At 42.4% G+C, this 12660-nt stretch overlaps 1 protein-coding gene across 1 annotated transcript in view; it reads right to left on the minus strand.

Annotated features, from left to right (window-relative positions):
* The window catches only part of NMT2 (N-myristoyltransferase 2), a 188454-nt gene that overhangs the window by 12594 nt on the left and 163200 nt on the right, over positions 1-12660 (minus strand). Inside the window, 1 exon segment of the mRNA XM_029588818.1 lies at positions 2671-2808. Coding sequence (XP_029444678.1) covers positions 2671-2808 — 138 coding nt within the window.

Below are 12660 nucleotides of genomic sequence, written 5' to 3' on the forward strand. Positions count from 1 at the left end.
TTTCTCTCTCGCCTTTCCTTTCCTTCTTTGGCTTGGTGCTTTTCTTCCTATTTCAAGTATTTTTTTCTAACTTCTCAGAACTGTTGCTTACCTCTTCAGCTGTCTGTGGAGCTCTCTTTCCGAAGCACTTTTTTCCTGCCTTGGGTTATAGCCAACTTTTGAGGGGGTGCGACCCATGTGATTGCACAGGGCGCTATAACTGAGGACCCACAGTACCGGCGCTTGATGGCATCCCCCTCTCCAATGAGTGCTTTTTCTAGTCTCATTTTCTATTCGCATTTCCAACTTTTATTCAAAAGTGCAGTAGATTTCACAAATGCCTGGCAACATCTTCATTGATTGCATTTTTGATTTGATCATTTCTACAAGGATCCCAGAACCTTTAGCACTATACTATTGAGACATGGTTTGTTACCAGAGTATATACCTCTCATCTTCTCCACCTTAAAATATAACAAAAACCAGCGTCAGGGCCTTCCAGTCCTTCCCCCCCTCCCTTCCCACACCAAGGGGGACACACTACAGGTCAGGAGCAACAGCATGGCGCCAAACCAGATCCTATTCTTTTGGGGCAATATTTTGCTTTTTACTTATACAGAGGTGGAGGGGGAGAATAATGAGAGACTGCAAGCACGTGAGAGCTAGTAAGCATCTGTGATGGAGCGTGTGAATTAGAAAGCATGTATATGAACAAGCACATGCACGTTAGTGAGCATGTGTGAGAGCACATATGAGCATGTGTGAGGATATGAGAGTGTAAGCATGCATATGAGTGTATATAAGAGAGGAGAAAGTTTGTGTATACCCCGCTTCCCCCCCCACCCTTAACTAATCCACGATAATCTCAGGGTGACTGGAATCAAAAGTTCCCAAATATAGGGAGTGGGGGAGGTCCAAGAGTGTGCGCGTGAAAGACAGAGCCTGTGTACATCTGTGTGAGGGAAAGAGGGGAAGTGGGGGAGTGAGTGAAAGCATGGGTGTATATATGAAAAAGGGAGGGTTTGAGATAATGAACATGTGAAATACCGTGTGCATGTGTGTGACACCCTGTCTGTGAGAACCTGTATGAGTGTGTATGAGCGAGAGAGCTTGTGTATGTATGAGAGAGAGAGAGAAACCCCACCTCCCCCAGATCATGACAATCGCTGGGTGACTGGAAATCAAAAGATCCCAGGTATGGAGAGCAGATTTTTTAAAATCCTTATTAGCTTTAATTATTGCGTGTTATTTGATGTTTCTACTGTTTTAAAATATTTTATTGATATTTTTGGAAATTTATAATGTTTTTAATTAACAGATGTTTTATTCATCAGATATTTTGAAATATTTTTTTTATTAGTATGTTTTGCTATTATGATTCAAGATTTATATTTCTTGATTTTAATGTTTGATGAGAAATGGTAATGTTGCACTGCATACAGCGTATAGCTTGTGAGCTCCATTTCAGTTGTTGTCTGCATATTTCTACTTATACTTTGTAGTATCTTTATTTTGTATTTGTGTTAGCTGACACTGTGGCTATATTTTGTGTAATCTATAAGTGTTAATCATCATCTGAATGAGATCTTGTATCCATTTTCTAAAACTGATGATGCAATGTTGCCAAATGATTTAAAGAATAGTTTTGCTGGGTGGCTAGAACTGACCAGGGCTTTCTTTATTGTATTTTAGGCCCTTAGGAGTTTTTCTTGTAATCTCTTATAGCTAAGTTGCCAGATACAGTTAACAGCAGATCAAGATATGCATTATCTAGGGGTTTGCTCTATTTCTTGGTTATTTAGATCAGTGATTCTCAACCCAGTCTACAGGTTTTCAGGATATCAGAATAGATTTGCATGCACTGCCTCCACGGTATGCAGATCTATCTCATGCATATTAATCATAGATATCCTGAAAACCGAACTGGCTAAGTGTGCCCTGAGGACTGGGTTGAAAACCACCGATTTAGACAAAATTTGAAATGTGTTGGAGATTTTTTGGCTCAGTTCTGCTGGTGATGTGTGATCAAGGGATACATGATTGATAGAAAATGAAAAATTTCTTTTTACTCTGTACTTGCAGAATTTCTCTATCTAGAAAATGCATATGTCTATATTTCTAAGGCAGCACAGGAGTGGTGGTGGTGGTGGGGGAATGGGGAGAGTGCTGATGTCAGGGGAGAGATAAAGGTGTGCCCACTGCTGCTAATCCATGTCAATCTGGAGGGGGGGGGGGGGTTTGCATGTTTGCCCTTTTCCCATCTTCTCCCAGTCTGACTTCCTTACCTTTGCTCCCAAAAAGTAGGGATCATTTGGGGGGAAACAAGGGGTGCCATCAATGATTTCCACACAAGGTGCAATCTGCCCTAGAGCTGGTCCTGCTGGGTTCACTTCACCATTTTGGTGCAGGAAGAAAACACTGGGAGATATTTCTCATGCATTCACATTGTCACCCATACTCTCTAGATCTCCCTTGTGCTATAAAACCAAAATAAAGAGATTGGCCACTGGCAGCAATATATGGGAACACATTCATGGAGCATCCCAACAGCAGCATACTCATCAGACCACCTATTCTAACTTAAAAAAATAAAATAAAATTGCAGACTACAGGTAATGGCAAACAGGCAGCTCCAGTTTTGCATTACAGCTCTGAAATGTTTCAGTAAATTCACTGGTTCCTTCCTCTTACCTTTTCAGATTCCATGCCCGGACACCTCCAATTGTAAAAATAATACTGCAAGTTGCCATCTCCTATACCGAACTTGAGTTTTTCCAGGAATGTTTTGTTCTCCATCAAATCTAGTGCATTGAACACATCAAATCCTTTCTGCCAATAGCAAAACATGTGTTAGTTAAAGAAAACACGCTACTTCTCATGTCCACACTCCGGCTTGCATTCAAATTGAAAATAAACTACAGAATACTGCATCCACTAACAGAGGAACTGTATTAGAACTAGATCATTGTTGTAGCTATGACGTAAATGGTGACATTTAAAAACTTACCTGTTATTTTTCTTTCCTTTAGTCTTGCCAAACCAGTCCAATTGGGTTATGTCCTCCTGCCAGCAGATGGAGACAGGGAAAAAAAAGCTAAGGCTGATTTCACTCCCTGATACTGCCTTCAGTTCTTCAGTTTTCTGTGAAAGCTAAGATAACCAAAGCAATGGTTTATTTTAGTTTCCAGATCACCAGTATAACTAAATCTGATGCAGCCAAAACACTTCACTCCATGTCATTAACCAGGGAATAAGATGATCTCTACGTGAAGGTCACAATTAGGCCAGCTACCTTCTGAGTGAGCAACAAAGTACACGTTATTAGTTTTCTGAACTTGTCAGAGCCCTTGATAGCTATGGCTTCCCTGGGTGGGTTCTGGACTGGTCTGCCAAGACTAAAGAAAAGGAAATTAACAGGTAAGTTTAAATTTCACTGGCCTTATCATCCATGCTAGACCAGTCCAGATAAGTGGGACATACCAAGCTCCACCCAGACTGGGTGAAAGGAAGCCATGACAGCTTTCAGGACTTCTGCATTCATGGTATAACCTTTTCCAACCTCAACCCCCAAGTCTGAAGTATTTAGAGCAGGGATGCAATTTAGATAAGGGTACTGCCCTGCCATTATTTCCTGGAAAGAGATTCTAACAATACTTGTTAAGTGTGTTCACCAGCCCTCTGGGACCTGCAAACTTTTGCTGGAGTGGGCCTAAGTGCTCATCTCCTTGATTACTCCTGAAATTGATGCCTTAGAAACCAATGTGCTTTAACAAGACATATCAATGACCAAAGACCTATCTGAAAATCAGAATGAACTAGTTAGCCACAAACATCTCAAAGATGACCTCCAATGGACTTAAGAATGGCCATCCTTGCACTGCCCTATATACTGCCTCTCTCACCGTTTAAACGATAAAAGTTCAATTCCAACAGAAGAGAAACACTACCCTCAGAAGAGGAAGAGTATTGTGTGAGAGAGTCAGGTGATGCTTTCAACTCAATCTCCTCTGTTGGAAGAACAAGACTGAAAGTCTCCTTCAACAGAAATATTATATCCTTCCTTTTAAGTGGCACTTACTGGTGGAATACTATATTTATGGTATATAAATGTGAGGTTGCAGTTGCTTTGAAACTGCAACAGAAAAGAAAAATGTGTATCTTATTTGGAAACCTAACAGATTATCTTGCTTAATAATAATAATTTCACAATCTACACCTAAAAAATGAATGTATTAACATATTATTTATACTCTCCCTTATTTTGCTACATTGTTGTTTTCTTTAAAGTTTCAATAAAAAGAGTGAACACTGAAATATCATTTCCTTAAAAAACTGAACTTGAAAAGTCTCCAAACTAGTCCAGTATGTGGTCCTCTTTCATGCCACCAAAATCTGTAACCTCTAACACTAAGTATTCTCACTAAATAGCCTGATTCAACAGCCAACACTGCTAAAGAGAATGAAAGAGATCTTTCTAGGGAAGAATCATCTGACTGGGGGAAAAAGGTGAACGCTACTACCCAGGAAAAAGATCTAGGCATCATAGTGGATATTTTGAAATAGTCAGCTCAGTGTGCTGCAGCAGTCAAAAAAGCAAACAGAATATTAGGAATTATTATGAAGGGAATGGATAATAAAACGGAAAATGTCATAATGCCTCTATATCTCTCCATGGTGCGACCACACCTTGAATACTGTTTACAATTCTGGTCGCTGCATCTCAAGAAAGATATAGTTGCAATGGAGAAGGTACAGAGAAGGGCAACCAAAATGATAAAGGGGATGGAACAGCTCCCCTATGAGGAAAGGCTGAAGAGGTTAGGGCTGTTCAGCTTGGAGAAGAGACAGATGAGGGGGGATATGATAGAAGTCTTTAAGATCATGAGAGGTCTTGAACGAGTAGATATGAATCGGTTAGTTACACTTTCGGATAATAGAAGGACTAGGGGGCACCACATGAAGTTAGCAAGTAGCACATTTAAAACTAACGGAGAAAATTCTTTTTCACTCAACACACAATAAAGCTCTGGAATTTGTTGCCAGAGGATTTGGTTAGAGCAGTTAGTGTAGCTGGGTTTAAAAAAGGTTTGGATAAGTTCTTGGAGGAGAAGTCCATTAACTGCTATTAATCAAGTTGACTTAGGGAACGGCCTCTGCTATTACTGGCATCAGTAACATGGGATCTTCTTGCTGTTTGGGTACTTGCCAGGTTCTTGTGGCCTGGTTTGGCCTCTGTTGGAAACAGGATGCTGGGCTTGATGGCCTTGGTCTGACCCAGCATGGCAATTTCTTATGTTCTGAGACTCCAAATCCATTCCCTGCAGGAGACAACTCTGCTCAGGTTCTCTCTTTCTAACCTCTTTAGAGAGATAGAAGTAGCTTTGTGACACTGGACTACTGGATATCACCCCGAGAGGCGTGCTAATTGAGCGAGATGCATGTGGATCTGCACCTAAGGTATTACTTTCAGACCCACTTCCCTGGAACCTAGGACCTACAGAACGGACCAAGCTCAGGGCAGACATGGAAACGGGAAATCTGGACACTGGGAGTCAGGCATTGAGCCCTTTACATCCAAGCCCATAAGGCCACTTTCTTCTTCTGATATGAGAGATCTTTTCTATACTCTAGATACTAGGAAATAAAATGAATTGCTGTTTGAAATAATAGTCAGTCTAGGGGTTTCACCCTTGCATAAACCTGGGTGTGGCTGAATGACTTTCCTGCTCTTTCTTTGCCCTGAATAATCAGACATCTGACTAAAGGAGGAAAAAGAGTCCCTCCCTACATAGCCGGCCTTTACTACCACTTGTCAAACAGATACCCATGGTCATTGTTAGCACAAGGGGAGAGCCTAATTGCTATCAGTAAGGGATACAGGAGTATGCATCTGAGAACTATCTGTTAGTGACCCCCCCCCCCCCCCCCCCCGAAGGAGATATGCCCCTGTGTATCCATGTGGGAAAATGCCTAAGAAGAGGTCTGGTATTTTGCATGGGGACCCAAAGAATAGGAGAACTTGCAGACTGGAAATAAATAGTACTACACCTCAACCTCTTTTTTTTTTTTTATTTATGCTTTTGAGGTAGAAATGTAATACAATAACAATCAAAATGGTTACAACTATGTCAAGTACAGAGCCAGCATGGAGACAATAAAATTGTAACATTACATACTGAACATTGATTATCAAAATATACGGGCCGAAACAGTAAAAATCACGCGATACAGTAATTTAATTTATTTAAATTAGGGCCAGTGGTAAAAAGAGGTGCTAGGGGCACTAGCGCGTCCTAGCGCATGTTTTCGGACAGGAGCAGCGGCTGTCAGCAGGTTTGACAGCTGACGCTCAATTTTGCCGGCGTCGTTCTCGAGCCCGCTGACAGCCACGGGTTCAGAAACCGGACGCCGGCAAAATTGAGCGTCCGGTTTTCAACCCGCGAGCCATGGGCCTATTTCAAAATTTTTTAATTTTTTTTTACACTTTTTTTTTAAACTTTCGGGACCTCAGACTTAATATCGCCATAATATGAAGTCGAAGGGTGCACAGAAAAGCAGTTTTTACTAATACAACTAGAGTGAAATCTTATTCTATTAACCTCTCCTGTACCAAAAGAATACAAGTTTACCAAGACTTTGACAGTGAGTATATGCACCTTATACCACAGTTACCAAAGGCAGTGGGTATGATTCTGGTTGCACAATGTTCATATTTAACATTTTTATATACCAAAATTCATGTAGCAAAGTTACATATCACTTCGGTTTACATTGTAACATTGGCAAGCATGTAAGAATGCGGTTACATAGAACAAGGGAGATAACTTGGATCAAAGGAACTGGGGAATAAAATACAACGAATAAATAAAAAATACAATGAATAAATAATAATAATAATAAGAGTCTTTGTGGAGCTAAGATTGACCTGTCTAAAGATCTAGGTGCGTACTGGATTAATGTCAGGAAGTATTTCTTCACGGAGAGGGTGGTGGATGCCTGGAATGCCCTTCCGGAGGAAGTGGTGAAGACCAGAACTGTGAAGGACTTCAAAGGGGCGTGGGATAAACACTGTGGATCCATAAAATCAAGAGGCCGTCAATAAAGAGTGGGTGGCTAGCCAGAATGACGGCTACTGCCTGGAGACAATACCCTTATTCAATAAACATACACATGGTTACTGTGACTCCAACATCGCTCTAAGCTACAACAGCAAGAGGAAATGTGGAAAAAAGGATTTGCACTCACAAAGTGGGGAGTAGCTGGCTTGTTACGGCGGTTACTACCCCAAACCAAATAAGCCTGATACTTCACTTTCAATGCATATCCAGCATAGCTCTCTGCTTCAACGGCAGGGGAGAAGAAAAACTGATACTTCACGCATATCCAGCATAGCTCCCTGCTTCAACGGCAGGGGAGAAGAAAACCTGATACTTCACGCATATCCAGCATAGCTCTCTGCTTCAACGGCAGGGGAGAAGAAAAACTGATACTTCACGCATATCCAGCATAGCTCTCTGCTTCAACGGCAGGGGAGAAGAAAAACTGATACTTCACGCATATCCAGCATAGCTCTCTGCTTCAACGGCAGGGGAGAAGAAAAACTGATACTTCACGCATATCCAGCATAGCTCTCTGCTTCAACAGCAGGGGAGAAGAAAAAAGGATTCGCACTCACAAAGCGGGGAGTAGCTGGCTTGTTACGGCGGTTACTACCCCAAACCAAATAAGCCTGATACTTCACTTTCAATGCATATCCTGCTTCAACGGCAGGGGAGAAGAAAAACTGATACTTCACGCATATCCAGCATAGCTCTCTGCTTCAACGGCAGGGGAGAAGAAAAACTGATACTACAAGCATATCCAGCATAGCTCCCTGCTTCAACAGCAGGGGAGAAGAAAAACAACCAATAAGGGCTGAACAACACAGTCTGGGTAAAACAAATAAGCATGGGTGTAGCTTGCTTATTGCGGCGGTTACTTCCCCTACTACCCATAACTAATCAAGCTTGATATTTCACTTGGTTGCAGCTCCATCACTGCTCTCTACATTAATGGTGGGGGTGGAAGGGAAATAGAACCAAAGAGCTAAGAGAAACAGATAAGTATGAGAAAAAAATGTGAAGCTTGCTGGGCAGACTGGATGGGCCGTTTGGTCTTCTTCTGCCGTCATTTCTATGTTTCTATGTAAATTAAAGTCATGGTACATGGAGCTAAGTTGCATTGTTTAATTACATATTATTTATGCGCATATTTGGATTGATCGATTACAGTGTTGGAATGCTGATCTGAAATATAATCTGATGGATTATATTCATAGATTTTTTTTATTTATGCTTTTATTTTTTATTTATGCTTTTATTTTTTTATTTATGCTTTTTTATTTATGGATTATATTCATATATTGGTTCATACACTGCTTTAGGAGAACTGTGGTACTCAGAATTTAATTAAATACATTAAATAGGTGGTCATTACATTTTTGGGCAGTTAACGTCAGTCAAATACCCTATTTTTAGGTATTTTACAGCGTTGCAGCACAGATCTTACAAGCCCTTTGTCATATGATTACTGTTTTAAGACCATATGAATTTCACCTCCTCAGACACTCCCCACCGTAGCCTAAGGTCTGCTTTCGCCAACCCCCTTGCCCCCAAATATCATCAATGTTCACAGCCACACCCCCCCCCCCCACCCAGCCATCTGATACACTACAGAATGTACCCTGCATGTTTCCTAGTGGCTGCAGTTCTGATCGCAGTACTGCTGTGAAATGCCAGAGACTGTAGTCTGCAATCATGTTGAGATTACCCAAAAAGCAAGATGGTACTAGGAAGCTCTCCCATATCATATGGGCCTTATACAATGGCTGACTTCCTGCAACAATGTGCCTCAGTAGAAGTGCTACTTATTACCATATATTTCCTAAGAGAAACTGCAGTTCAATCACAGTTATTCTGTAAAGTATGCCATACCTGCAGATTGCCAGCATAGCATGTTATACTGCAAGACTATAATCAGATGATCAGTTAGTAGATGACAAATGGTTAAACCTTTCAATTCTGGGCTGGGGAGAGAGGGAGGGAAAAGGTAGGGATCCCTGCTGGGCTTTGCAGGGTCCTTTCAATTAGAAAGATGATCCTACTCTCTCATCATTCTCCTCACCTCCTGCTAGCTCTAGAGAATGACAGGCTTTTATCATATAGCAAAAACTCATCACAACATTGCCATAAAGTACTGTCCTAAAGCAGGCTGTGCTGGCAGGTTTGGATTGCATGTCCGAGGTCACAGAGGGTTATCAAGAGAAATCTTGTACCATATATTCTAAACACCACGTGATCTAGAATATATGATAAAAGATTTCACTTCTGCTTGTTGAAAAAAAGAGTGTAGGAATATGTTATTTTGTAGCCTGTGGACAGCCTGCTTTCCTACCCCCTCGTCTCTCCCCGTCTCTGGGGAGGGACAGCACTACTGAAGTGTACCACTTATTTACCTCATATGTGATCTGAAAATCGGAATTTGGTCCCGGGCTCACTAAATAACAGAAAAAATTTATTGGTAAAGCATGATTATAAAACTTTCAAAGAGCAGGAAAAAGGTGTATGAATCCGCCAAAAGAGAAACCGCCGGTATCCACGGCATAGAAAACGCTAACATAAAGAAAATAAAGAGAAATAAGGGAGTACTATGGTTACCCATGCTTTATCATGCACTTTAGCCACTTTTATTCACCCACAAAATGGCAAACATACATTCCACCACACATCCTCTTGTGATACTAGTGGGGTTATTTATCATTATCTATTCCTGTAATTTACTTAATGTAGGCAAATGACCCGTAAGCTTAAAACTAGAATATCTGAACACTACTCCTGTATTCGCAATACTAGACTCGAGGCTCCTTTGGTAGAACACTGGGTATTGAAGGCTCATTGGCCATCTGATTTGTATTTTTTTGCTTTAGAGGAATCCCGTCAGCCTCCCTGAGGCGGGAATTTTTCTGCTTCCCTTATTAGATGAGAACATTGGATTTCCAAACTGTAGCTCTGACTGGTAGACCACTATGAGCCACTGATCATCCAAACTTCATGTCACTCTCGCTGACATCATTTTGAATGACAGCCTGTTTTGGCGTGCTTTTAAACCGCTCGAGCAATTCCCATCTCTTTTGCTTGGTTGAATCTCTTTTGGACGCATGATATAGCCCCTTTGACAATTACTTTCACTTTTTTTTTTTTTTTTTTTTTAAACTCTCAATGGTTATGGGTAACCAGAGTACTCCCTTATTTTTCTTTATTTTCTCTATGTCAGAGTTTTCTATGCCGCGGATACAGTCTCTCTCTTTCGGCGGGTTCTTACACCTTTTTCCTGCTCCTTTGAAAGTTTTATATCATGCTTTACCAATACATTTTTTTCTGACCTTTAGTGAGCCTGGGACCAAATTCTGATTTAACACCCTGATTTGGCATGTTTCCTTAGCCACCTTGATGTATAACTTTAAAGACCCTGTCATTCAGCTGTGTGCCACCACTTCAGACATTCATTCTGGTCTTTTCATGCAGGTACATGCTAAATCTTACACTCCCCCCCCCCCCCCCCCCCCCCCCCTTTTCTTTATGATATTCAGTCTTACAAATTGAATGTTCCCCTTCTTTTACATTTGTTTTATGTATTATTTAGATTACTCTGAGTTCACATTTGCCATCTTTCCCCTTTAACAGGTAGGTTAAATCCACTCTCTCCATTCTTCTGCCCTGTTCATCCTTTTATTCTGTCCATTTTATTCTGGGTTTCTGGTCAAATTTCGAGCAATTTTTCATATTGAGGTTCACTTTACAGTCTTGAAACACTATGGGCCAGATTTTATAACATGCCCGCGGGCGTATATTTGTGCACACAACCTGGCGTGAACAAATCTACGCCTGATTTTATAACATGCGCGAGCAGCCGCGCGCATGTTATAAAATCCAGTGTTGGCGCGCGCAAGGGGGTGCACAATTGTGCAACTTGCGTGCGCTGAGCCGAGCAGCCTTCCTCCGTTCCCTCCGAGGCCTCTCCGAAATCGGAGAGGCCTCGGAGGGAACTTTCCTTCTGCTCCCCCCACCCCCCACCTTCCCCTATCTAACCCGCCCCCCAGCCCTAACTAAACCTCCCCCCCCCCGACCTTTGTTGGAGAAGTTACGCTTGCCTCCGGGCAGGCGTAACTAGCGCACGCCGGTTCTCCATTCCGCAGCCCGGTGGCTGTTCCGGAGGCCTCGATGTCTGTCCCGCCCCCGGGCCGGCGCCCCGCCCCCGGCACGCCCATTTTTTCAAGCCCTGGGACTTACATGCGTCCAAGGGCTTGTGCGCGCCGCCGAGCCTATGCAAGATAGGCTCGGCACGCGCAAGGGGCGGCAGGGGTAGGTTTTCTAGGGTTGTGTGCGTATCTTACGCACACTACCCCTATATGTATTGTATTCTCATACTGTTGTATTTAAAATTGTTTTTTAGTGTAGGGATTTGTTACCTTCCGATTGAAGTAGTTATTAATTTACATAGTTATCTTCATAATTGATATGTATAATATTTTTGTATGCCTCCTGCATTTTGCCTTTTGTGGATTTGCGTTTTATTGTTATGGTATTCTGATCTTTGTTTACAGGACATACCTATTGAATCTGCTGCTGTCCCTCCTGAACGTTCCTTCTTTCTTGGGAACGATAAAATAGATGGAATAATGTCCAGTATTTACTTGTTGTGGAGGCACCAGTGTTACAGCCTCTAAGGCTAGCAATCTGGTCAGTTTAGCTTCCACTGCCAACCTCTTGGAAGGGTCATGGCAGGGGGATTCCACAAGCCTGTCCGGAGGGAGGTGGTGGAAATCCAGGTAATATCCTTCTCGAATGATGGCTAGGACCCACTTGACCAAAGTTATCTCGACCCATCTTTGATAGAACAGGGCAAGTCTGCCCCCTATGGCTTCTTCCTTTGGATGGGTCAGCTGATTTTCATTGTGGGGTGCGGCTGGGGCCTGGGCCCGAGTTGGCTCCCCTTTTGTTGTGCTTGTTCCAAAAGGACTGGCTTCGGCCTGTGGGGCGGGCCGCTTGATATGTGCTTCTATATGGGTTGAAGCGCTGTGATCCTCTGTCCCTGGAAGTTTGGGGGAAGGGTCGCTGGTTTCTCTTATTCCTTTCATCCGGTAGCCGCGGCAGTGGAGTCTCGCCCCATTTGTTGGCTAGTTTCTCTAGTTCGCTTCCGAACAAGAGGGTTCCCTTGAAGGGCATCCTTGTGAGTCTCGTTTTGGAAGATGCATCGGCCGACCAGTTTCAGAGCCAGAGTTGTCTTCTGGCTACCACGGCGGATGACACTCCTTTAGCTGCAGTGCGCACCAGATCAGAAGCGGCATCTGCGAACTACTTTGACTCCAACTCTGCGCTACATACTTCGTTTTCGCCACTAGCCTGTTGCTCTCAGCCCATCACACTTCTACTCCTTTTCACCTCCTTCCTGATGCGAACCTGTGGATTCGACTAGATCTAAACGTTCGAACCCGGCCCTTTCATGGGCCCCCTGTATATGTTATTTATATAAAACTTGTTTATTTGACTGATTACATAATATATTAACTGTTATATGTAAAATTGTTACCGATATTGTTTTTCTGTAGAACCTGTTATATGTAAAGCCTGTTGCTAAGTTATT

Source organism: Rhinatrema bivittatum, chromosome 2, assembly GCF_901001135.1.
Source record: "Rhinatrema bivittatum chromosome 2, aRhiBiv1.1, whole genome shotgun sequence".
NCBI lineage: Eukaryota > Metazoa > Chordata > Amphibia > Gymnophiona > Rhinatrematidae > Rhinatrema > Rhinatrema bivittatum.